This window comes from Dipodomys spectabilis, unplaced genomic scaffold (assembly GCF_019054845.1).
Source record: "Dipodomys spectabilis isolate Male_0828 unplaced genomic scaffold, ASM1905484v1 ptg000019l, whole genome shotgun sequence".
Lineage (NCBI taxonomy): Eukaryota > Metazoa > Chordata > Mammalia > Rodentia > Heteromyidae > Dipodomys > Dipodomys spectabilis.
This window is the reverse complement of record NW_024870696.1, coordinates 13237102-13264489: the sequence shown is the minus strand read 5'-3', so window position 1 is coordinate 13264489 and position 27388 is coordinate 13237102. Positions and strand designations below refer to the sequence as shown.

The window sequence follows — 27388 nt, the reverse complement described above, 5'->3', positions numbered from 1 at the left end:
GAAGATGTTTTTGGCATGGTTTTGCTCCCTCTGAAAATACGCACCTGTTCTTCAAGAGCATCTCTGCTAAGAGCAGGGCATGGATGGACAAATGGGAATAAGATAGTGGGTGTGGCTTGTGGGTCTAGATCCTCTCTGTCTGGGTGGGGTGAAGGCAGTAGATGCTGAGCACTCTCCAGCAGGTCTGCTCAGCTCCCCTTCCCTTTCCTCTCTGGCCAGGTGCATTGGCCATTCTAGAGCAGCTTTTGATCCCTGGCTGTCTTCTCCTCTGTCTTCCCAGGACCAACAGTCTGATGGTGCCCAGAGGCTCTGGGCTGGCAGAAGCCCTTGATGAAGCCAATACACCCCTAGTCATGCCTCAGCCTGAGCTGGAAGTAGCAAAGGATGCAGTGTTGACTGAGCAGGAACAGGAAGGCAGTAGTGAGCAAGCTCTGCTGAGGGATGTGCAGCTGGATGTGGGCCGGGGCATCAGCCAGAGTGAGCCTGACCTCTCCTGCATCACAGCCAACACCGACAAGGCCGCCACCGAGAGCACCAGTGTCACCGTGGCCATCCCTGATGTGGGGCCCTTGGTGGATTCAACAGTGGTACACAGTGAGTACAGTCCTCTATTCCCACCTGTCTGCCCCACCCCATCCCACCCTGCAACTGAGGCCAGCTGGCTCTGGGATTCTCCAGTAAAGCTACCCCAGCAGAACCAAAGCATTCTTTAGCAATAAAAGAGTGTAAAACCGTTTATAAAAACCTGCAGTCATAAATTAGAATTTCCTTCATCTGAGAATTTCTTAATACTTAGAATTTCACTTAGAGGCTTTCCCTAAGCTCTGGTCCTGGGACCAACCCTAAAGACTTCAGAAAGTTCATTTGTGACTTTATGCCCAGTTACATCTTCAGCTATTTGGTTGCACTCTGAGAATCTGGTCGGGTTCTCTGTGGTCTTTAAAGTGCTCTGCCCACCTCACCAGGGAGGGGACGGACCCCTGGCAGGGACTTCCGGTCCTGGCTCTGCTTTGTGACCTCAGAAAAATCTCTGCATCTCTCAAGCTCTCTGATTGTCACGTATAGAGCAGGAATGGAACTAGAAGATCTCTGAGGCCCTTTCCAGTGCTAACATTTTATGATTCTATTACGCCTATCAACTCTTTCCCTCCTAGGAGCTTTTAGTTATTTGCTCGTTCTCTCCTTCAGAGTTCCCTCAGGCAGCAGAGGTTAATCTGTGAAACTGGAAAGGGAAACACAGGGAAAAAAATTCATCTAATATTCCACTTGCTCCATACCTCATCCCTGTATTAATTCTACACGCCTTCTGTGCCTTGCCCCAGGCCTCATCTCTACATCAACCCCATGACCCACCCAGAACCTGTCCCTACATCAGCCCTATGTCCTGTCCCAGACTTGACTGAACCTTCTCTATGTATATTAACCTAATGCCCCTTCCCAGATCGGACTATACATTCTGTACCTATAACAATGCCATGTCCCACCACAGACCTGCCCTCACACTTTGTACCTAGAAGAAGCCCATGCCTTGTCCTGAACTTAAGCCCACTTTCCATTCCTAAATTAGTCCTATGCCCCATGTCTGTCCAGCTGGTCTCCTCTACATTAATCCAGGCCCAGACCCTATCCCCTGCTCTACCTTCACATCCTACACCTGCACTACTCCCACTCTTCATCTCCATCCTGACTCCATACCTCCTCCCTACACTAATCCTACAGCTACTCTGTGATACTGGAATTGTGACCACAAGATTGCTCTCTCGCTGTTTCCCTTCCACCTTTGCCACATTTTTCTTTCACTGTTTTCTTTTAGCATTCTCTCCTTATTTGCTTTTGTTTCGGCGCTCAATCTTCCTTTCTTCACATTCCTCACACTCATACTATCAGTCTGCTTATAAAAAGTAAATCTCAGCCAGGCACCAGTGGCTCATGCCTCTATCCTAGCTACTCAGGAGGCTGAGATCTGAGGATCAGAGTTCAAAGCCAGCCCAAGCAGAAAAGTTCATGTGAGACTTGACTCTTATCTCCAATTAGCCACTCAAAAACAACAACAACAACAACAAAAAAACAGAAGTGCTGCTGTGACTCAAGTGATAGAGTACTAGCCTTGAGCACAAAGAGGCTCAGAGACAGTGTCCAGGCCCTGAGTTCAAGCCCCACAACTGACATAAAGTCAGTCTTTCATGTCCAGTCCTTGCTCAGGTTGAGTTGGACATGTTTCAGAATCCCAGTCTCATAGCCTTTTTGAGCAACTGTTGGATTTTTTACTTTTAAAATTTCAGTGTTTTGGATCCTCTGTTATAAGAAATTATATAAGACAGCTTGACCGGCCCTTTGTTTCTGTTCCAGAGCTAGTCTCAAGTGCGGGTATGTGATAGGCTTTTAGGTACTACCTATGACTTACTTTTAGAAGCCTCTGTCATGACTCATGACCTCAGAGATTTGCTGCTTCCACCAAGTTCCAGGGTAGAGTCATTCACCAACTCAAGAGCTGCGGGATGTCCTCTCCCCATTCTGATAGCTTCATCCTCCTGCTACTGTAACCCATTCTGTGACTTGACTATAAAAATAGACTAGCAGCCTGAGAACTGCACTGAACCCTAGACTTGTTCGTCCTCCCAGTTCTGGAATGCAGTCAAGGGCCCATATTCGCATGAATATTGCATTCTCATTTCTACATCTATCACGACTAGGAAAGGCACAGCCAGAAAGGCAGCTGCAAACAGAGTAATGGTTTCTTAAAATTTTCCACTGTAGTATGACTTCATTGAAGGCATATAGGATTTCATATTAGGAACTTACACTGACTTTAGGGCCATAGGAAAGTACTTCAGTTCCCTAAACTTTGGGTTTTCCCACCTGTAGAATGGGAATAATAAATATGCCATTCAGGGTGCACTGATACGAAAATCTAATAAGTAACTTAAATAAGAACCATGAGTTTGTAATATGCAACCTTTATGAGTATCGTAACAGAAGCATTTTCTGTTTGCAAAGACTGCAAATTATTGTTTGCCAGATTGCAAAAGTTCAGTCATAAAAGGAGGAACCTGATTGTTATCATTTATAAAGCACACAAGGCTATCCCACATAAAATTCAAGTGAGGGTAAGGAGAAGAAGGTATTAACTCAATGTAATATAAAAAAGTATTCCCAGTGTTCTTGGGTGCCTTGTATGGGCATCTGAATCCCTTTCCTAGCTTCTCATGTTGTCCACATACAATTCAAAGGCATCATGCATGTAGCCAGGTCACTGATGGTTTCTCCATGTTCCTTTTGCAGTTAGTAACAAAACGGATGGAGAGGCCAGTCCTTTGAAGGAGGCAGAGATCAAAGAGGAAGAAGAGGAGGAAGTGGAGAAAAAGAAGAAGAAAAAGGAGAGGCGTGAGACGGGCAAAGCCATGGTGCCACACAGCTCCATGTTTATCTTCAGCACCACGAATCCGTAAGATACCCTCACACACTCCTTTTGGTGGTAGGACAGAAAGCTAGTGTGAGGAGAAAAAATGAACCATCTTCCTGGACCTTTCTGGTATTGGTTTGCCAGATACAAGAGTACCTGGGATCCAATAGGAAAGGGGAGTCGTTAAATGTCTATAATAATGTCCTGTATCCTCTTCCCTCAGTAGAAGAGAGGATACAGGAAGAATATCATGAGACAAGATGGAGGGAGTAAAGAAGGAAATGTCCTTCTTTACTCGTCTGTATTATAGACATTCTACAAGAAGACTGCTGAGGCTGTGGACATTGGAGTGACAAGCTCATCTATTGGATTTTGAGATTTTTAAAGGATGCCCTCTTGAAAAGCTCACATGGAGGACAGACAGATCTTCTTCTGTCCTGCATGTGAATTTTTCAAAAGAACATACTTCCATGAGCAGAGACAGGGGGTGGGAGTGTTAGACAAGTCTAGAAGGTTAGATTCAGGAAGGATGGAGTTGGGAAGGAGCAACTTCCTTCTGCTCTGGAAATGACATGTAGACAAGCTTCTGAGACTGGTGGGACAAGGAGGCCTTTGGGGACTATGTAAACAGGGTTCAGGAAGAGCTCTGGGATGGAAAGACCTTGAGTTAAAGTTGCCAGGTCATCCGAGATGGGAATATAATACTGTAGTACTATATAGTACAAAGCTACTTGTATCAGTGTAGCATGGGAGGCATGAAACCCTATTGTTGGAATCTTAGAATCAAGGTCTGTTTTTCTGTTTCTTGAGCCTTTGTAATTTACTGAGATCCCAGATGTTTTTTACAGTAGAGGAGAAGATACCAGGGTGCATTGGAAGGTTCCAGAGAGCCTCCTTGAGGTTGTGTAGTCTGAGGCTGGCTGCTCCCAAATAGCATGCTTGCAGACAATGTATCTTGGCTTGCGTGCCACAGCTCTACCCAATCTGATTACCTTCTCCCATGGGGGCTTGAGAGGATAGTGCCTGAGAAATTAAATTGCTCTCCCTCGTGGCTTCCTTTGGCAAGGAAATGGCTGTCTGGAAGAGGTCAGTGGGTAAGGCAGAGGGAGTAAGATGGAGAAGCATGGAAAGACCCATGGCTAGCTCAGCAAGGTCTCTCACCCCACAGGATTCGCAGGGCCTGCCACTACATTGTGAACCTGCGCTACTTCGAGATGTGTATCCTTCTGGTGATCGCAGCCAGCAGCATTGCCCTGGCAGCTGAGGACCCTGTTTTGACCAATTCAGAGCGTAACAAAGTAGGTACACAGGGGCCATCTGTCAACATCCATGGTGCCCTATGGGCCACTACATCTTAGTCTCTCCCCTCTAACATCAGAGGAGAACTGATGGTGGAGAGGTTGTTGGGGAACAAGGAAGGATGGAGATATTGATCATTCCTGTTCCTTAGAAGTAGGAACTTCTCCCTAAGGGAGGAAAGTCCTAGCGAAGTCCCCAAGATCCATCAACATACCAGTACCTTTATGCTCCAGCAGTGGAACAAATGTATCCTGAGCCAGCCAGGGCTTTGAAGGGGATCTGCAGATACCTAAGGGCTTGGTTGTAGGCTCTGACATGGTCATGGGTGATGTGTGTGAAGCTGAAGAGCAGCATAGCCCTATCCCAGAGAGTGAGCTATCTCCTGGAAACCCCACAAGAATGTGCATGTCAGGGGGGTAGGAGGGTAGGAACTGACAAGAATTCCATATCCTGGGACTGAACAAGGAGTGAGAGTTTGGTGGAACAATTCAAACTCAAGAGGTCAGGTTCTAAGCCATGTGATTCCAGCAGGCTCTGTGACCCCACCTCATTCCTACTGCTATTTCTCAGTTTACCCAGTAGTTGGAATTTCATTCATGTGTCTAAGACGGGTGGGAACTGGGTGACGGGGCAGAACTGTATGTGTCAGTGTATGGGGGTGTCACCCTGCGCCTCACCTGGTCCTCTTCCCCTCCGTTTCATATGTCTTACAGGTCCTGAGGTATTTTGACTACGTTTTCACAGGCGTGTTCACCTTTGAGATGGTTATAAAGGTAAAAGCCTCTGGAGAAAACCTGGCTATAGGCTTTGAATGGGTCACCTGTCCCCTTCACTTCAAGACCCTTCCCAAAGATGCCATCTAGAAGACCATGACAGGAGATCCTCTACTGAGCACTCTTTTGCCTGCAGAATCCTGAGGAGGTGTATCCTAAGACATGGCTGCTTGAATGTGTTTGGATAGTGTAGACCTGTGCATGTAGCCTGAACAGGAAGCAGGTGATGGGTGGGCAGAGAGCCTGAGGATTGCATTCTCCCGAACCATGTGCTCCCTGCCTTGAGCTTGGGTACATGCCAAGGTGAAGGGCCAGGTTGGTATGTTAGTCTTCCTGCACTCCATCCCTTCCTCCTACCTGAGGGTTGTATCCTCCCAACCATCTAAAGCTGAACAGATCTGTCTTGTTCCCAGTTTTCTCCATCTGGGTTACTTGTTTGTGAATATGAGGCAATGTCTGAAGCTCTGGGCATTAAGGAAAGGAGGAACAGAGAGTTCTGTGATGACAGAGGAATCTTGTCCAACCTGTGACTATGATAAGCTGCCTAGCACTCACCATGATCTGGAGAGAGCCTGCTAGATGTCCCTCTCACTCCTCATTGGCATAATGAACCAGATCCCAGGGCAGGTGTCCCCTGTACCACCTGGGCTCATCCACAGCTCTTCATACCCTTTTCCCGCAGATGATAGACCAGGGCTTGATTCTGCAGGACGGATCCTACTTCCGAGACCTCTGGAACATCCTGGATTTTGTGGTGGTGGTTGGTGCATTGGTGGCCTTTGCTCTGGCGTAAGTGGCTTCTTTCCTGGTTTATTCCCCCCTCCTTTCCATTTCCTAGAGAATGGCTGATTTAAAGCTATCCCTTGGGCCAACATAAGAAATGAAACACTCACAGAAGTATTAAAGAATGCTGCCCTGGAAATCTGCTTGTCAGGTTCCCTCAACAGAGCTCCTGAGGGCTTTACAGTTTTATCTCCTTTTTCCCAAATGGCATATGGGGGTAGAAAGAGCAGGGAACATCAGTGGGGAGAAGTCAGAAGTACCAAGAGATTCATTCCCAGAGATGCGTACGTACACGCAGGTGCTTGGTATATGGACAGTATCTCTGCATTCAGAGACAAAATCTAGGGACACCTGATGCTGCCTTTTATTTCTTGAGTCAAAAGAGAAGCCTGAAAGAAATAAGAGTGGTGGGGAGGAGAACAAAATTGAGGCTCCTAGAATTCTGAGCATGGAAAGGTTCTTTGCTTGGAGATAACCACAAGTTAATCAAGGGATATACAAGTATTGATATGCTTAATCTGCAAAAGAAACAACTCTCCAAGTCTTCCCTGATGATGTACTTAAGAAATACAGCCTGAAGACATTTAGAGGACCAAACCATGCTCATTATAGTTGGGAGGGCTAGGATGTAGCTCAGTGGCAAAGAGTTTGCCTAGCAAGTACAATGTCCTGGGTTTGATCCCATACCAAAAAAGGAAAAAAAAATACAATTAAAAAAGCCCTAAGACATTTGGGAAATTCCCCTCCCTCCTCCAATACATACACATTTATCCAACTGTAGCAGGTTTTCAACCACATACTGCCATTCCCTGTGGAATTCAGCCAAGGAAAGGACATTCCTGGCAATCTAGGATGTACCTAAGACATAGGGATGTGATCAGGGCCTTTTTACTAAACAGATCGGACAGTACTCCCAAGAGGATGAAAGATCCTTCTAAATTTTATACCTTGTTCCATCTACCACAAGTGGATGGTGAGGAGGATTCCCTGAGCCATCTTTCCAATCATCTTGAATAAGAGTAAGAGCCTCATATTCTGAACAAGGCCAACGTTATTTTCTTTCTGGTAAGGCACAGGAAGCACAAGGGAACCACTCTTGTTGATGGCAGCTGTATGAGGGAAGGGACAAGAAAGATGTCTGTCTGTATTTGTCCTACCTAGGTACAAGGGTTGAGAAGGGATTGTTCATCCTGCCTTTGCCCAAACACTGCCATCTTCCATCCTAGCAAAATAACAGGTAGAGAAACTTAGAATGAATGCTTCTCAAGTGGCCTAGGATAAAGGAATGGATGCTCTGTCTGTAGGAGAGATGAGATTTCTCAGCTCTGCTCAGCATCTAAGATGTGCCAAATCCTGGGAACAAGCTATGTCCATTGTCACTGATTTATTGGGGGTACCCTCTGAAGGAGAGCCTAGTTAGATCTAATTGGTGATCCCCAAATAGGTTAGCAATTAAGTAATTCCAGTGTGTTTAGTCCACATGCACACTTGTGTTTCAACCCCAATAGAGTTGTGTTAACTTTGACCCCACAAAAAGAAAACATGTCTCAGCTGTTCCCAAAGAAACTTCAAGAATGGTTGGGTTCAAGAATGGGTTCTCATAGCAACATAAAAGAGCCAACCTTTGCTCTACCCAGGGGCCCTCCAGCTCCTTCTCCTCTTTGGAAGATGTATTAAAGTCTACGTCTGTCCTAAGGAAGCCCAACATTTTTGTTATTGTTAGAGATAAAATATGATCCTTGGGATTTTTTAAAGGTCAAGTTCCCTTCTCGTTCTATCAATTCATTTGCGTACATTATTCACCACATTGTTCTCTCTTATTTTGATCTCAATAGCATAGTTGCCTATCTTTGATGAGCAAAGGATGGAAAGGGAAGCAAATAGGAAGGAACTTACCCAATCTTTAGAAAACTAGAGTTCACAGGCACTAGGGACAGGGAAGTAAAAATGTAGACTGTGGGGTAAGGCAGGGTGTAGGTTATATGTTAGCTCCTCTCTGGCTTCGTCCTTGAGCCACACAGCAAGACATTAATACTCTTCAGGCTCAAAAATGGAGACCAAATAAGGTGTGTAAAATGCTTAGCACAGGACCTGGCAGTGTGTATGATCAAGAAGTGTTCATTCTCTGCTTTACCCTTCATATGATCCCATCCTGTCATACAGCCTGAATGTAGGAGCCAGGTATATGTTGGTGTATAATGTATGCAAAAGGTTGAAGATGGATCCAGGCTGGTTCCAAATTCACTTGTTTCTCCCATAACTATTTCACTGCCTATGGCTTTGTACTTGGAACTAGACAGGCATGTTGGGGCCTGTGTGGGGCGGGAGGTACTGTCTAGAGGAAGCCTCTGCATGTCCACCATCCGGCTGTGTTTCCTCAGACTCAAAGTAACATCATTGTGGTGTAGGGTTGTTATCTGTCTTGTTCTTTCTTTACACTCTTTGAAACATGGCTTTGGTGCTGGTGGCAGGGGAAGCCTTAGCAGCCCCGGAGCTGAAGCCTCTCTGTTGGTCCTCAGATCAGGTACAGTGCAGGGGACTCCAGAAATCCCCTGGTTTTGGGGTCCATGCTTATGTGATGGATTGGGAGTTATAATCCATCCCTTGCTTTCAGTGAGTCACATCTTGAACTTCCTCATCATTTCTCTCTGAACTGTGGATGGGACTTTCTCATTATTCTCCATCCATTCTCCTTTGTCATCATCATTGCAAGCTTGCCAAATCCATTCTCCCTCCCCTTTCTCTGCTGATTGAGCAGTCCTACTAGCCCACTGTCCCTTTCTTTGGCCGTCATTTGCTGAGCTCCAGCGAATGCTTTCTGTTACTCTTAAGCTCATGCATACTAACTCTGCTCTCTTCCATTCCCTCTTGAGGACACCAGAGAATTCAGCTATCCAATTTATTGGTAGGGTTAGAAGTCTGGCCTACCAACAGAGTGAGGGTAGAACTTGGGACAGAGACTGGAATGGAGTTACTGGGCTCATGTACTCCATGATCAGGGCCCAACAGGAGCCTGATGTAAACTTGTCTTCAGGCTTGTCAAGTTATCTCCTTGTGTTTGTAACTTTCATTGTCATATGCCATAAATTTGTTCCACTTAATGTTCACTATTCAGATACCCTTACTCCTATCATAGTCTCTTTCTTCTCTGCTTGAAATTGAACTTTACCCTGATGAGGCTTCTGCAGGGCTATTGCTCAGTCAACGTGAGCAACTGATGGTGGTTGCCATGGTAGCATCATTAGGCAGCTTCTCAGAAACTACAGATGATTTGGCATTGCTTCTGTCACTGCTGGGCCAGAGGTTTCTCAGAACCTAGCCCAGCTCCCAAGAGCAGTGCTTTGTAATCACGAAGAGGGGAAGGCCTTCAGCTGAATTCTCAAAAAAAGCTTCACTGGCCACTGAGACTTTCTGCCACACAGGTCTGCACCTGCCCTCATGTATGTTTTCTATAAGCATATGTGCCATGTATGTAGTGGCTAGAGAGAATTATCTTCTCTATTGCTGCATGCATCAAGCAAAGGGATTCTTTATAATGTAACCCTGACAGTTCTATTTGGGAGCGTGGGGAGGGAAGAGCATTTCTGTTATCAGTGGGCATACCAGGGGATAGGAAAACCATTGGAAGGATACCCCTATTGCAACTTTTCTGCTCTTGTAAGTCTGCTTTTACATTATAAAGCATTTATAAGAACACTCAGGTCTCTAACTGAGCCCAGCATCTCTGTAGAGGTGAGCAGAGTTTGAGCGGGGCATCAGAACAGTTCTCCTTGATTCTATTGCCCTCACAACTCTCTGGCCACCATGGAGACACAGAGTGTTTGCCAACTATAAATGTCCTGAGCTGTGCCTTTTCCTCTCTGCGGTTTCAAGAAACGTCTGGTGAGTGACTGGATCTTTGAAACCTTTGTCTTTTGTCCTTTTCTTTCTGAGAAAGGATTCTTCTGTGTGCTAGTATTTTCTACTTAGAGCTGGAAACCGCTTTCCTCCATTTTCCTCACATGCTGTGGCCATCCATTTCTACTTCCTGGGTGGGGAGGCAGAGATGGTTACAGCCTTGGCACCTGGCACCTCTGGGTACCTGCCTGCTAGGCATATTCACACACTCAGCATAGCCCCGCCCGTATTCCACTGCCTTGTGGAGAAGTCATGAAATCACTCTGCTGCTTACATCCTTTAAGGATTCTGCACACGAAGATAAGACTGTCTCTGTCCTCTGGTTCATCTCTTCCAAGTGTAGAAGACTTGATTAGGCAAGTAGGTAAGGATATCATCAGAGGAGAAACCCAGAAGAGGCCTAGAATGTTGGGAATGGGGCAACATACTCAGGATCCTCACCCCCTTCATTACTACACTCTACAACACGATGCATAAGCTCAAGTTGCATAATCAGGTGAGCTTCTGGTGGCATTCTCTCATTGGCTCAATTGGCTCATGGCCAATTGTTCGTTGTCAAAGGTTTTAATAGAAAAAGCACCACCCATTCTGTTTCCATCCACCCAACCCCCCTCCATCCCTTCCTCCCTGTCCTAGCAGACACCTGAGCACTTTCTCTGGCCTGTGCCTCACTCAGAGTTCTGCAGCTCTCTGGTGGCTGATGTTGCTGTCAGAGCTGCTCTATTGCTGTGTCCTGCGGTAGCAGGGCAGCGGCTGAGGTCAGGGCTCCCCAGCCCTTAAGGAGATCTGGCTCACAGCCATACTTAGCCTTTCATTATTCCGTCCTTAGCCAGAAGCAAAGACATGAGTCAATCTGCCTCTTGGTGCCAGAAGGAACTGGGGTTCCCACATTAGCTTTTATTACATTCCTTTCTTTGAAGTGTGTCACTTTCTTGACACTTGACACCCTACCCTGGTGGCTAAGAGGCATAAGGTCTCTTGAATGCATTCCAGGCAAGCTGTAGCAGCTGAGCTGCTTCCAAATGCATTCAATGAAACACACTGGCATAGAAAATTTGAGATTTGGATGTATCCTATGGAGCCACAAGCGCTGTTCCCTCTGGTCTGACTTTGTGCAGTTTTGGGCTTCTGAAGGTAGGAATGTGAGCACATAAAAGAGAGTGACTATTAGGTCAGAAATGCTATAGTACAAACCTTTGGCTTAAACCTGGTTGTCTCCCCCCCCCCCCGATTTTCACTCTGGCCTGAATTTAAGGTGGTCCCCCTCAAACATCAAATTTGGCTTGTAAGATTCTTTCTTAACAGCTCTTATTATTAGAACTGAAAGGAGGGTGTCTCCCACAGGAAGCTGTGACTACACATTCATTTTATAGGGGCAAAATTGAGACAAAATCCCACTCAGTGACAAGAAGACCTACTTACTATGGAACCAGACAAGCCATCCAGTTCCTCTACTCTGGAAGAGAATGACAGATTAAAATTATATTTTAGCTATTGAGTCACCCACTAGCAATGGATTTAAGAAGCCAGCTATCAAGCATGGCTCATGCTACTTCTAGCTATTCAGGAGGCTGGGAATGTCTCAGTTTAAGCTGGTCCAGGCAAGAAAGTCCATGAGACTCTTATCTCCAGTTAATCACCAAATAGCTAGAAGTGGAGCTGTGGCGTAAGTGGTAGAATGCTAGCCTTGAACATAAAACACTCAGACACAGTGCCCAGGCCTTGAATTAAAGTCCTACGACTGGCAAAAGAAAAAAAGAAAGAAAGCTGGCTGCCATGAACTGGAACTTTCTAGCAGTGAGAAGATAGAAGGATGCTGCTTTTTGAAACTCTGTAGTGTTTGAGTCACCTTGAAAGTGACTTCATCTAGCTTTGTGCCAGATACAGACAAAAGAAGTGATCAATGCTTGTGGACACTTGGAGTGTCCATTGGCTGAATTATATCCTAGCTTTCTTGAAAGTAGGGTTTGGCAGGGCTGGTGGAAAAGGAATCAACACAGAAGCTCTGATAGGATAACACTCCTAGTCTTCCTGCTCTTGGCATTAAAACCTAATGTTTTTGTTTTTGTTTTTGTTTTGCAAACACTGCAAAATGTATTCTTCTGCATGTGGCATTGATGCTACTGTGCACTTGCAGAACCTTATCTGATTAGTGTGAATGCCCAAGTATTTCACTTTATCCATAGCAAAAATTTGGGAGATGGTTGGCTATAAACGGGATCTCAGCTTATGATCATGGGGGGAGTACAGCTTCATCCATATAGTAACCAAGAATGGGATTATCTAGCCCCATATACCAAAAGCACCCTGTACAGCAAGTAAGCTGTCATGGCCTTTGGAAGAGCCCAGACCTGTGGGATTAGTGGAAACTTATCATAGTACCCTCTGGGTTTAAAAGTAGGTTTATAAATTTAGGATAACAGATTTTGTAATGGGAAGTATCAACCCAGGTCATGTGACCTCACAGCCATCTGCTTAATCCATTCACCAGGGTACAGCCTAGCATTGCAAATCAATCGCCAGCTGGGGGAATGGATTGGCTGGCCTTCAGTCAGCAAGGGAGATCAGCAGATGAAGGGTCTTTGAATATGTTTAGAACACAAAGACTAAGAAGAAATATAAGTTGGTTTGCTATTCACCAGACTGAAAAACACAAGTGTGAGGAGACAGATGCTTTTGCTGCCTCCTGCTGCTTCTCAAAGCTTGGACAAAAATATCTTCCAGTTGGAGTATATAGTCATGTGCATTGCAAAGGAGAAAGTTTGCAAAAGGCGTGTGTGTGTGTGTGTGTGTGTGTGTGTGTGTGTGCAAGAAGGAAAGGATTATGTGCTAAAGTGTTAGCAGGAGCCAGTTCTCTGGTCACTGAACAAAAGTGACAGATGGATCATGGATTTAAGCACATAAGTGACCCCAAGAGATGCCAAAACATAGACCTGGAAGGAAAATAATCCCTAAATGGCAGCAGGTAAGAGTGACAAAGCAGATGAACTTGGCCTTACAGCCATGTAAGCAAGGAAATGTCCTCATTTCCATGTACTCTTTATTTCATTGATTACATGACAGTCCTGTTTTATAGTTGAGAAGTCAATTCCTGGAGGTTTGGCTAGTGGAACTCATGAGATAAGTAAAGAGCAAAGCCAGTTCTTGAACAACCTTAGTATTCTTATTTCAAGTTCAGTGTTTTATATACTACATGAAACTCCCTACAGCATGATGTTTTGTTTAGTTCCAAGCCATTGATCTCTGTAAAGTCAGAGCAATGTCTTGGTATGGACTCATCCTTGGCCTCACAGATCCTCTGTCTCTACATAGAGACAAACAAGACCTACAGGCTAGATGGAGAAGGGAATCCTTGAACTTTTCCATCTTGGTATTTTTTTCTGTAACATTTCATGAACAAACCCTATACTGATTGAGAGGAATAAGACAGATAGCTTAATATTTAAGCTGGTTTATTGTGTTGTCCCCTTGTTTGATTAGAATCTTCCAGTGGAAGGTTTTGAAGGCATTATAACATACCTCATGTGTGATATTTCCGACTCCAAAAGACTTTGATCAAAATCCCAGTTCTATTCATTATTAGCTACCTTAATTCTCCGAGCCTTTGCTTCTTTACCTGCAAGTAGAAATTAAAAATAATTATATTTTGGTCTTGTGAGAACTCTATACGGTAAAAATATCTTTAGCGTTTAATATAGTATGAAGAGTATAGTAAATTCTATAGTAAATGGCAGTTATTTTTGTCTACTGAATAATGGTCTAGGTGCTTCAGCAAGACACTCATCCTAGCATGACCCTTGTGCCAGACTTACATTCTTGTGAGGCATCCCTTTCAAGGTAAAAGATTCCTTCAGGTTCCCAGGCCATTGCTACCTGGACTCATAGAGGAGGGCTAAAGTCATGACACTTAAAAAAATGAAGGGCTCTTCAGAGCCTCATGTCCTTGCTCAATCCACTGGAAGGAAGAGTGAGCTCTTAGCAGAAATCAACTTAAGAGTATGTCCTCTGAGTAGAGGAGACCTGGGAGCTGAAGAAAAAGTCCATGGATGCTGAGTGATTACAGGTGATAGATCTGGAGGACAACTTGGCAACTGAGTGGAAAATTGTCATCTTTTACTGGTGATTGTCATCTTTTATGAGAGAGACATAGCATTTCCCCCATCCCTGAAATCATCCAGGCACTTCTCAGATAATAAGAAATAAATGGTAAAATGACTGGCCATTGCGTCTTAATTAAAATGGGATCCGTGTATCCAAGCATGTGAAATTAGCCTCATATTTTAGCATTAGAGCCCATTTTTTTAAGCCTGTTAAAACTTACTAATTTTCTAGGTAGTATAAAAACTTCTGATGAAACATTTAATAACAATGACTAGTAATGTTATAGAACAGTTATTTAGATGACTAGTTAAAAGCACATGAATTATTTCCACAACAATGTGCCTTCAAGTGCTTATAGATCTGTTCTCTTTGTTTTTAAAACATCTCTCTCCTCCTCCCCACTCCCAAACTTGTTGGTTTTGATAATGGATCTGGAAAGAGTTACCTCAGCCTGGTCCATGCACAAATAATAATAGGTTTTAATTAGTGAGGGCTGAATTGTTGTGGCTTTTGTTGCTTCTACAGCTTTATTATTTGATATGTCTTTCATTTCAAATGGCAATTTTAAAATCAGTGTTCACTCTATGTTAACAAAAAAATGTAATGTGCAAGTGTATTTTTCTTTTTGATGTTTCAAAGATTGCCTTCCAAAATATTTACTTTTTTACTTTTTACTTTTTTTTGTCAGTCATGGGGTTTGAACTCTGGACCTGAGTGCTGTTCCTAAGCTCTTCAGCTCAAGGCTAGTGTTCTACCACTTGAGACACGGTGCCACTTCCGGTTTTCTGGTGGTTTTTGGAGATAAGAGTTTCATGGCCTTTCCTGCCCAGGCTGGCTTTGAACTGTGATCTTCAGATTCTAGCCTCCTGAATAGCTAGGATTATAGGTGTGAGCCACTGGCACCAAGCTTAAAATGTTTTATTTTCTCTAAGTAGTTGTACAAAGGAGTTACCTACCGTGTACAGTGCATCTTAGATGTATGTCCTCTTTCCCCCATCCTTTGTCCCCCATTCTTTCCAACCCAACCACTCCCCTCAATCTTCTTAATTTTATAGGAATTGCATTGAGTATTATGATCACATTATTTTTACATCTATTTAAAGTCATACATTTTTTTAAACTCAGGGCCTTGCACTTGCAAGGCAGATATTTTACCACCTGAGCCCACCCCCTTGTCCCTTTTGTGATTTGTTATTTTTTTTTAAGAAGGTCTCCATTTTTGTCTAGGGTTCTCCTCAGCCCATGATCTTCCTACACCTTCCAGTCGCTGGGAGTACAGATTATACCCCACACCTGGCATAGGGGTATTCTCAAGACAAATATACCTTGAGAAAAAGAGAATGATGTGTGTTGTCATTTTGATGAAATATCAATCACATTATTCCATCTTTCCCATGAAAGCTTGTGTTTTTCTTAGTGTAGGTTATTTGGGGTCTGTCTTCCCTATATTATGCCATACGTGAATTAAGGACTCCAGAGGTGCTTGTATTATGAAAGCACCTATTAATGCTTAGTCTCAAATGTGAGAAGATGCGATTGCCACTCAAAGGAAGATAGTTCTGTTCTCTGACCATGGGGAGACTGTCACGTTAAGTATTTACAGTTATAGGTCTTCTGTTTAATTCCCTGGTCACCATTTTATTTGGCATTTACGGTAGAAATAAATATAATGTCGAATGAGGAATTATTTACTGAGTAAAATGGAAATTATATATATTTGCTCATGACACAACAATGGTATAACCTAAGGTTTGTGATACATGGGGAAAAGCTAAGAAATGAGAAAATGCAACCTTCATAGCAACCAGCAATTGAGAACCAAATTCTGGACACTTGGTCAGAACAACAGCCAAGATGGCAGATCCTGAGATGCGGTATTACTTGTGGCTCTTAGCTTGAAAGAATAGAGTATTTGAGGCAGTGACCATTTGTTGTTTGTTTCAGAGCAGAGCAACACATGGTGCTAAACCACCTGGTAGTGTGCCCTTGTAAGACCTGCAAATCCTTAGCTCGGGGCTCTCCTCCAAGGCTCTGCTGTGTCTGAGTGTAGGACGAGGGCTGAGCTGCAGCCCGTTTAAATAAAACAGCTGTAGAGTCTGACTCTTGGTGGTCTTCTTGGTGGGGGTCCTGTGGCCTTGGCATAACAAGCTCACTCATGTAGTAATCTTATTCAGGGTACTTCTTCCTAGGGCCTTGGTGTCCTTTGTGAATAAATAGACTTCAGGAATCTTCTCCAGCTCTGAAATTCGGTGAGCTATTTGCTGGAACATTGAACTAAAACATGCTGGTACAGAGAGGCTTAGTGATCTAAGTAAGAGCTTCAAAGCTCAAAAACCTGAGCTAGGTTCCAGTCCTATCACTGTCAACTCACAAGTGACATAGAGAACAGAATCTCTCTCCTAAAATCACTAGGAAATGAAAGATATGCATTGAAAGTGCTTAGCACAGAGGTTGGCCCAGAATAAAAAATAAATATTCAAAAAGTTAAAATTAAGTTCTTGTTTCTACCACGAAGACATATTTATGCTTTGGCTTTTAATTATTTCCTCTTCTTCATCTTCATTGTCATCTTCGTCTTCTTTTTTCTTCCTTCCCCTCCTCCTCCCCCTCCTCTTTCTCCTCCCCCTCCTCTTCTTCCTCCCCCTCCTTCTCTTCTTCTTCCTCCTTCTCTTCCTCTTCTTCTCCTTCCTCTTCTCTTTCCTCTTCTCCCTCTTTTTCCTCCCCCATATTTCTCCCTGTCTCTTTCTTTCTGTCTCTCTCTGGTATGCCCTACCACTAGAGCAAGAGAAATGATTTCTAAAAGTTCCACAGTGAATAGTTCAAAAGAGAAAGACATTTGGTTTTTAAAAATGTAGCTTTTTGCATACCTGTGATAGAGTTTTGGAGAAGCACCAGAGTATGTGTCAGAGAGATTACGTGTCCTTCATCAGATGAAGTCCTTCCAAAGCACAGCTATGCCACTGTGACTTGAAATGCTTTTCCTGAGAGTGTTTCTGGCCCAGCGTGTTTCCCTCAGCCCAGATTTTATGAAGCCTCTGGAAGCACAGTTGGTCTGAAGACTCCTAAGGAAGTGAAAGCCTACAGTTGGGAAAGTGCAATTCCAGTAGGCCCTGGACAATGAAGTAAAACCTGGAGTACTGTCTTAAAAGGCAGTTGCACGGGTGCTTGGGAAGGGCTTGGCCCTGTGGGTAGAGAGGTGGTTATGGAGCAGATGGTCTGCAGCCCTTCCTTTCACAATCTCTGTGACTTGACAAGTGCCAAGGCTGTGGGCAGAGTCCTGTGGCTTGTGCTTTCCCAGCAACCTGTTACTGTATGAGTGTCTTTTCTCCCTGGAGTTTTCTGACTGTCTCCTTTCTTTCCCACCTCCTCTTTTCTATAACTACTTCCTGATTGGATCCTCCATAGGAACGCTTTGGGGTAAATATGTTTTATTTTCTTTGAACAAAAAGATACAAAGAATGGGTTGGAGGAGGGGGACAGAAGCAACTCATTCAGAAAAGAACTGAATTTCTGATAAGTAGTTGTTCCCTTTGAGATCCCAATGACCATTAAGAATTGCCAAATGCTCATTCTTACACATGTGGGTAATATTTGACTTATAAGTTGTCCATTTAAAATGTGTAGTTAGATGAGATAGCTTCTTTTGGATTCTTTTTTTTTTCTTCTTTGTCGGTTGTGGGGCTTGAACTCTGGGCCTGGGCACTGTCCCACAGCTCTTCAGCTCAAGGCTAGTACTCTACTACTTGAGCCACAGCGCCACTTCAAGTTTTCTGGTGGTTAATTGGAGATAAAAGTCTCATGGACGTTCCTGCCGGGGCTGGCTTTGAACCATGGTTCTCAGATCTCAGCCTCCTTGGAGGCTTGGAGGCATGAGCAACCAGTACCTGGCTGCTGTTGCTGCTGCTTTTTTTTTTTTTTTCTGTGCCTGGGTGTTGTGTCTTAGTTTTGTTTTAGCTTTTGCTCAAGGCTAGTGCTCTACCAATTGGGGTACTGTTTCATTTCTAGCTTGGTCAAGAAAGTCTGTGAGACCCTTATCTCTAGTTAACCACGCTTATCTATTAACCAGCAAAAAGTCACAATATTATGAAGGTAGTGATGAGCAGCATTAGACTGGCTGTGAGAGAAAGAGGAAATGATGTTCAATTGACCTACAGGCATATCTGTCTCTGTCCATGGTGCCCGTGTGAGCCATTGCACACATAGCTGCTCCTTGGCTCCTTTGGGGGCAACATTTAGGTCAATGTACTGAGAGCTGAAAATAACAGAAGTCAAAATAATGCACTTACAGCGTCTAACCTACCAGACATCATGGCTTAGCACTTAAAACATCTAACCTACCAGACATCATGGCTTAGCACAGTATGTACCTTGCAAAGTATAGTATTTACCCTCATAATATTGTGGCTGGCTAGGAGGCTTGGCTGCCCAGCATGGCAAGAGAGCAGCATGCTGCTGAGCTTTAGGCAAGGGAAAGACCAAAACGTAAAGTACAGTTTCTACTAAATATGTATGATTTTTGCACCATCATAAAGTTCCAGAGACCTAAGTTGTAAGTTGGGGGAGTGTCTGTACAGGTAAGTGTGCATGTGTGGGTATGTGTGCATACTGAGGGAGGCTTTGAGAGTTTTCCTTGAACGTGCTTTTGTAAATTTTGGCTAAAGAATTCTGTACTGATCCAGTTTTTGGTCTCTCGCTGACATCTTTCCTCTTTCACCCTGTGGTTATTAATACAATAATGTGACTATCAACTTTTCTCTCTCCCCCTATCCAAATGACACCCCCCCCCTGGCCTTTTCACCTGCAGAACCAACAAGGGGCGAGACATCAAGACCATCAAGTCTCTGAGGGTGCTCAGAGTTCTGAGGCCCCTGAAAACTATCAAGCGCTTGCCCAAACTCAAGGTAATGTTCTCAGGCAATCTTTGGCAAATCTCCTTTTCCCATATTCTCTCTTCAGTCATGGCCAGATAGCTTTTGGGAAATTCATTCTGGAAATGGTCTCAGGGACTGAGGAATCTTTCCAGCTACCTGAGCTAAGGGCTTAGTTTCAAAGGAAAATAATCACCATCTCACGAAACAAATTGTTGAATGGTGAGAAAACAGAAAAGCCACATTTTGAGAGGTCGAATTGGGAGTCTTTATTAAAAGGCTCATGCACTCCTGTCCCAAAGATCTGCAGCCCCGAAAATACACTTAACACTGTCAGAAAACTGAGCCATGGAAGGAAGAGAGGAAAAATAGAGCAGAAAAACAATACCAACAAACCAGATCAGCTCCAATGGAGAGCTAAAGTGGAATGCCATGGTTACTGGAGAAGAGACAGGACAGGAACATGGAGACATGTGGCATGGCGTAATGGTACCTAAACTGGTCTGGGCCTAAATAGGGTCAGATCAGGGGGTATGGTTACAGGGAGCTTGAGAGTTCACAACCCATGCCTGGCAGGTCCTATTGTCCAAGTCCCTACCCCTGCCTCTAGAAATTCAGGCACACCCATCATCTACCATGGTAGAGACCATGAAGACAAGATTACACCAGTTAAACCTAATACCCTATCATCTACCACATGACCAAGATGGTGCTGGTTAGATTCAGTATCCCTACTTCAATATAATGGGGCGTTGTGCCTCTTAGTCAGACCCAGGCAGTGTTTAACACTCATCCACGAAGAAGCTTTATCTTGGGGAGACTTCTATCATTAGATGGACCCAGATCACCAACATGGCAGCCATAGGTTCCCTCTCTGTGTTTTGTGGTCTGTGTGCTAGGGTAGGCAGGGAAGCCTGCTATTTTATTTTTAACTTTAGAAGAAGAAAGGATTTTGTAGCCATTAATCTTACGTATTTTAAAGCATATGTAGGTGAGTGAATGGTCTAAGGACATATAATCCACTTTTGATTGAAGCAGATAAGTGGGAAGCGAGTTACCTCAAATTCAGTTCTTCCTATTGTCAGAAGCTGGGCCTTAAAAGTATATTATCCAGACTCCTTTTTGTCTGGCATCCTCTCTGCTAATAGCCCCTAGATCCATCCTTCATGAGCCTCCCTGCCTCTCTGTGTGTTTTACCATTCAGGTTTGCTGGCCTGTTAAACTCACCTCCCTGGCCAGGCCCAACATTCTATGATTGCCAAAGCTGAGGGTCCGGGGCAGAGTTCTTCCTGTATTCCTGAGAATTCCTGGCTCCCAATTCATAGCCTCTATGTGTTGCTACCACTGCTACCCAGACCACACAGCCAGCCCCACTTTCATGGATTATGCCAAGATGCTTCCCAGAAGGCAGCTTTAATTACATAGTCACTTAGCACAGAAGAGCACAGAACTTTCCAAAATGGAGCCATAGGCCACTTATGTCAGGATCACCTGGATGTTTCTTAAAAATGAAGTTTCCTGTACTATTCCAGGGCAACAAAGCCAGACTGTCTGGGGAGGGGCTTGGAGAATGTGCCTGGTAAACTTTTCCCCAGACACTTTTAAATAGCACAGTTTAAAGAACCCACATGCGTGTGAGCCTTACCTCTGAGACATAGGCACTCTGTAAGCAGAGGCAGATTGCTCAGTCCCTGAACTGGAAAACAGAGATACTCTGTAACATACATTTGTGGTTGTAAATAAATGAGTCGCATGAGTAGTCCCTGGCCTGCTCTCATACCTGCCACAGAGGACAGAGTTGGGGCTCAACACTCCCTTATATCCCAATTCTCACTCCCTTTTGGATTCTTCTAACTCTTGACGCTCCCTACAGCTGCTCCAAACTCTGGTTTCAGATCACTGCTTCCCAGAGAAGGTAAGGCAGTCGAGGCTAATCAGAGACAGGGAATGCACAAGAAGAAAGACAGGAAGGGAGGACATAAGGGATGGAAAAAAAAAAGAGGAGAGGAGAGGAAAGAAGGAAGGGAGGAAGGTCATTTCTGAATAGCACCAAACTGAGACATGTCTTCCTCTGGGAGCCCAGGGCTTAGCATACTGCATGGATCCCCAAGGGGCAAAATTTTCACCTCCAAAAGGGTTTCCAGCAGCTTTCGTCTCTGCCTCCCCAGCCTTTTCCTCCTGGAGCAGGACTTCCCACTGGGTCAGCTGATCCTTGCCACCCACCAGCGGAGCAACCAGCCTGGGCCCATAAATAACCATTCTTTGTTCCCCATGACCAGGCTGTATGGGGCTCCAGCCATTGCTGTTAGCTATAGCACAGGCTCTTTGGGTGAGGAGGAGCCTGCAGACAGCTGGGTGAGGTCAGTTCACAGGCTGGAGGCGGCACCCCCAGCCTTGGTTAATTATGCTAAATTAGCGAGTGCTGGTTCCTCTCGCTGCAGTGTGATAACCTGAGGGAGACATCGGTGGTTATGATGATTCCACAGGCTGCATGTCACTCATTCCCCACAGTGCTGAACTAATTAAACTAGCAATGCCTTACCCGGTGCTAGGAAGAAGTAATGGCACAAATGTGACTAGACCCTCCCTCCAGTGAGCTAAACCCCAAAAACCTAGAAAAGAACCTAAAAATAGCTTGAAACATGTTGAACTCCAATACCATGCCTCACAGCTCAGAGCCTAGAATGGAAATCTCTGGGAGTCATTGCCTTTGATCTTAAATGTTAAGTCTCTGCCTCTGTCTCTCAGCCTCTCCATCTTGATGAGAGCCCATGGCAGTCCTTCCCAACTTGACTCTGTTGATCTCCATTCAAGGCATAGCAAGCTTTAATCTAGAGAATAGTTACATGAAATGCCAAATGCAATCAGAGCTAATTATGAACTTACACCAAGTATCTACCACTATAATGACCAAAGAAGTGTATGGTGACCCTCCTGATTCTTTTAGAAAGAATAAAGCAAAAGCAACACCTAAGCATGATATGAAGAAATCAGTGCATGTCACACACTAGGTCTAAAGTGAAGGATATGGCGTTGAATGGTTGAAATGGGCTAACATGATCTCAGAGATCCTTTCCAATATTAAATTTGTATTTCCCATGGAGGACTGACTCTATTAAAAAAAACCCTCTTTGGCTTGCTGTCAGCTGGTTTAGGTTTCCTGCTTTAGGTTTACTTTCAAGTTCAGAGCATGTACTTTCCCTCAGGTCTAGTGTCTGGGCAGGTCTTTCAATGCCATCATGGAAGCCAGCTATTAATCCTTGGTATTACCCCAGGATGATATGGCCTGGAGCAGCTTCTCAGTGCTGCTGGGTGGTGATGGTGATGGTGGTGGTGGTGATGGTGGTGGTGGTGGTGGTGGTGGTGGTGGTGGTGTGCCCTCACCCCCTTGGCTCTTGGCTCACACGCCAGGGTCTTCACTGATGTTCACAGGCTGTATTCGACTGTGTGGTGACCTCTTTGAAGAATGTCTTCAACATACTCATTGTCTACAAGCTCTTCATGTTCATCTTTGCTGTCATCGCAGTTCAGCTCTTCAAGGGAAAGTTCTTTTACTGCACAGACAGCTCCAAGGACACAGAGAAGGAATGCATGTAAGTGCCACTAGCACATAGTTTTTGCTATGTGAATGTCTCTCCATCCTCCACAGGTCATCTCTTCTTTCTCTCTCATCTCTGCTCTCCTTTCAGTAGAAAGACAAAATAGAGAGTTGGAAAACTTTTCTCAAGCACCTTTTGTATGTCAGATATGGAGGGATACGTTCCGTGTTGAGCTTTTCATTTTATGTTCTTAGAAAAACCTACAGAGATGGGTTTTATTTGTGTTTTATAAATGTGGAAGCTGAAGTGCAAAGATGAAGTGACCAAAGGTGGCACATCAACTAGTGAGCTCAGGATTTAATCCCACATCTGTTGGACATCTGTACAGAAGGCATTATTACCCCATTCTTGATGTCTATAAAATCCCCCAATTCTTCATTGAGCTATAGGGAAATGGCCCAATTCCATTTTCACTTTGGTTTCAGAGGCAACTATGTAGACCATGAGAAAAATAAGATGGAGGTGAAGGGCCGAGAATGGAAGCGCCATGAATTCCACTATGACAACATCATCTGGGCTCTGCTCACCCTCTTCACAGTCTCCACAGGAGAAGGATGGCCTCAGTAAGTGATGGGTTGAAGTTGGTACCCTTGTCTGTGCATTGAGGTAGGATCATGTGGATACCTGGAGAAGTTGATTCAAGATGAACAAGACTAACTGCTTTGTTATCATACCAGGGAAGTCAATGGTGAAGAGTAGGTGAGACTAGCAGAAGACAGTATAGGTGAAAATCCTTCAAGCAAAACTGGAGATAGGGAAGACAGAGTCAAGGAAATATTTGAAACTCTTAATGTTTTAGCCAGCTATCAAGAACTTAAATGAAACCTGATTCCTCTAGAATAAATGAGTTCTTCAACAGCTTTCTCCCCCTTGAGAGTCCCCAAGAGATATTTCATACAGATATGCCCAGGTTGGCCCTGTACCAGAGAGCCTGAAGATGGAGCGGTAGGAAAAATCCAGAGACACGCTTTCTGTGATTATGTCCCTTAGGAAGAATGTGGGTTCTTGTACCACCTGTAGCTGGAGGCTGGTTTTGCAGAGACTTGCCAATGCATAAGGTACCAGTTAGTGGAACATTTTACTGTAGTTGTCAGCAAAATGTCAAATGGCCATCCAGTAGTTTCTTCGCATCAAATATGACCGTTTAAACTATACAACGTAACATCACGCTATTGCTTGGAAGTTAATGCACATGAGAAAAGGGCTAGCTTGGGGTGCCAATGGGTTCTCACCAATTTGGCTATAAACTCTCCAAATTCCTATGGGATCTGCATAGTCGAGGAAGTCTATTAAAAAGCCCACCATAGATGGCACCTCCTCTAATGAAGCCAAGACTGTCATCTACCTTCTGTGCCTGTAGGGTTCTGCAGCATTCTGTAGATGTGACGGAAGAAGACCGGGGCCCAAGCCGCAGCAACCGCATGGAGATGTCTATCTTTTACGTGGTCTACTTTGTGGTCTTCCCTTTCTTCTTTGTCAATATCTTCGTGGCTCTCATCATCATCACGTTCCAGGAGCAAGGAGACAAGATGATGGAGGAGTGCAGCCTGGAGAAGAATGAGGTAATAAGTGGTCTCTCCTGTGGGAAGGGACAGCAGAAGCTGCAGAAAGTACCTGGGACCAGCAGGGTTAGGAAGAGACTGTACTGCCTGCCTTCATTATGGAAGAGGGGCACATTACTTATTTAATAACATTCTGAGCACTGCTCTGTTGAAAGCCTAGGTGTGAGATTCAGAGGACTGGAAGTTAAGTCAGGTATTGAAGATGCAGGTGCTATTTCTGTGTGTGATCACCTAGAAGGAAAAGATTTTAACGTTAAGGTATTTGCTTACTTGACTGAGCCTCATGACAAGTATTGTCTCTAAAGGAATTGAGCTATATCTCCTCACAGTTTCTCCAGTAACAAGCATGGTTTTGGCATTTTCGAGGGTTTCAAAGTTGGGTTTGTTCCTGTTGTTGAACAATGGAACTGATCTAGAAACTCTTAGGGCCTATTGGAGGATCAGATAGGCAAATACAGGTTGAAAACTCTGTAATCCAAAAAATACAAAAATCTCTAAAATCCCCAATTTTTTGTATCTACACTGTGCCCCCAGTGTATTTAAATATGACACAAGATTGCGTTCAGAAACAAAGGAGGAGGCTGCAATGCTTGGTAAGAAATGTATGCATTATCCTGCCCATGTAATTGTAACCCCTCTGTACAGTATGTTCTCAAATAAAATAAAATAAAATTTAAAAAAAAAAAAAAAAAGATTGCGTTCAGGCTATGTGAATGTGATGTATATGAAATAGAAATGAGTTTTGTGTTGGGGCTCATCATCACTATATCTTAGGTATATGTAAATATTCCAAATCCAGAAAAAATAACCTGAACTCTCAAATACCTCTGGTTTCATCCATTTTTGGATGAAAGATTTTCATGATGTAGATATATAGCTCTGACTAACAAGGTCAGGAGAGTATTCTTGCCTAAGTACTTTCAAATGGACTTCATTAATAACCACTAAGTCCTTACCTTATATGACAAAATGTTTCCAGCTCTGCATTCTTACTTAGGATAACATCTTGCCTATAGTTTTGTTCAGACGATCCCTGTTGCCATATTAACAACTTCTATATAGCTCCTCCCATTTGTCCCTATACTGTCTTCTTCTAATGATCTAACCACCCCTCACTGTTCAAGGTGTAGGAAACTTGAACTTACACTAATAACTGTGACTTTTCTACAGCGGGCGTGCATCGACTTTGCCATCAGTGCCAAACCTCTCACCCGCTACATGCCACAGAACAGGCACACCTTCCAGTACCGTGTGTGGCACTTTGTGGTTTCTCCATCCTTTGAGTACACCATCATGGCCATGATCGCTTTGAACACTGTCGTGCTGATGATGAAGGTGAGAGGAGGGTGAGCCCTGTAGAAAACTCAGGAAAGCCTTCTAATCTTCTAGGTCATCACTTTTGCATATGCCTCCATCCTGAACTCTCTGCTCTGCTCTTATTCAACAGCCCAATCCTTTTGGACTTCTGGGGTCCATTGGATCAAATGCACTAAAATGTAATAGGAGTTCAGGAGATTTCTTATGGTGATGAGATTCTTCTGCCTTTGACAGGGAAGAATGATGTTCTTTAGATATAGAGATATCATACTAAAGGACTGTTGAAACCAAATGCCAGTGTGATTGTATTTAATGCTGAATTGGTGACATATAGTACTCTGAAAGATGTTTTTACCCTGCCCTCTAGGTAGACTGGTTGTTTTGCTATTAAGCAGTTGGTAAGGGTCAAGGGTCTGTATTTTATTTTGTTTTTCTTTGTAGGATATCTAATTCTCCTCTTGCACCATGCACCTAAGTGTCCCACAAGATCAGGTTGAGAGATGGCTAGCCTTGGTGACACACATTTCTCCCTCTTGAACTATGGATTTATATTTTTTCTTTTCCTTGCAGTACTATTCTGCTCCATGTACCTATGAACTGGCACTGAAGTACCTGAATATCGCCTTTACCATGGTGTTTTCCCTGGAATGTGTTCTAAAGGTCATCGCATTTGGCTTCTTGGTATGTCACTGAATCTGTATCAGCACTAGTCTGTCTTCTCTTCTTTTGGGGTACATTCCTGGCTTTGTTGGAAGGGGGTGGTGACTGCTGTTCCAGAATGATTCACACACCTGCCTACCTGATTAGGTGAGCTTCTGTGAATGCTCTGTTGAGCATACTGCCCCAACATCGGATGAGGGGGTAGAGGATGTAGAGAATGGGTGAAGGAAACCACCTGTATGGCTCAATACCCCCTAACCATTGACTCTAGTCCTGTCAAATTCTGTCAGCAGTGGAGGAGGGGGTTAGGCATTGGGTTTTATATGAATTGTGACTTATGAGTAAAAGAGCAAAACAAAGATTGCACTAATAAACTTTGAGTGCTTATTTATATGTTAAAGGTATAAGAGTTTTATGGCTCAAATGGTCCCTCATAGTTTCAAACATAGCAAATAATAAACTCAGTCTTCCTTCCATTAATACCATGAACAGTATTTCTGCCAGTGAAAATAAATGTTTATTACTTATGCTTTAAAAGGCCAATGACCTTTAAGGGTATGTGTGTAGGTGGGGAGAGGATTCTGGGATTGGATTTGGGAGAGACAGGGAAGAATTTTTCTGGCATGAGTTCTCATTTTACTTCTCAGCTGCTAATTATAATTGTTGGGAAAATTCTTGCATCTGTTCTCAAGGGTGTTGAAGAGAATTTGGCCCTTTGTTATAGAGTCCTATAAACAAAACAATCTTTTCTGGCGTCTTCCCTCTTGCTTCAGTGTGTGCTGTGAGGTCAGAGGGTAGCAGAGAAACCCACTTGACAGCTGCTTCACACTTATTTAGCGTGTAAGCTGCCATTTCAAATCGCATATGTGTGTGGCTTTCCCCGAGAGGAGAAGTAGCGTGGCTGCTAATCTGAATAAGTGTATGTTTGGTAGCAGCTCTTACCCAGACTCCAGGCTGGGTTGCTGATTGTCAGTGTTGCTTGTGGGGTTGCTTTCCATCTCTTTCTGATCCTGTGAAGAACCATTAATTTGATCATTTGGGGTGGAGAGATGAAAGGAACTCATTGCAGGGGGCTGCCCTGTGGCTTGCTTGACTCCCTTTTGAGTGTTTTGAGACTTGGGGAAAC

At 44.0% G+C, this 27388-nt stretch overlaps 1 protein-coding gene across 3 annotated transcripts in view; it reads left to right on the top strand.

Moving 5' to 3' along the window:
- The window catches only part of Cacna1e (calcium voltage-gated channel subunit alpha1 E), a 308059-nt gene that overhangs the window by 240974 nt on the left and 39697 nt on the right, over positions 1–27388 (top strand). For all 3 annotated transcript variants that reach the window (XM_042674388.1, XM_042674389.1, XM_042674387.1), the window contains 12 exons: positions 281–594; positions 3283–3445; positions 4572–4701; positions 5416–5475; positions 6158–6264; positions 17662–17673; positions 19061–19157; positions 22557–22717; positions 23149–23286; positions 24084–24285; positions 25456–25620; positions 26173–26283. In XM_042674388.1, the coding sequence (XP_042530322.1) occupies positions 281–594; positions 3283–3445; positions 4572–4701; positions 5416–5475; positions 6158–6264; positions 17662–17673; positions 19061–19157; positions 22557–22717; positions 23149–23286; positions 24084–24285; positions 25456–25620; positions 26173–26283 (1660 nt within the window). The remainder of the gene's footprint in view (positions 1–280; positions 595–3282; positions 3446–4571; positions 4702–5415; positions 5476–6157; positions 6265–17661; positions 17674–19060; positions 19158–22556; positions 22718–23148; positions 23287–24083; positions 24286–25455; positions 25621–26172; positions 26284–27388) is intronic.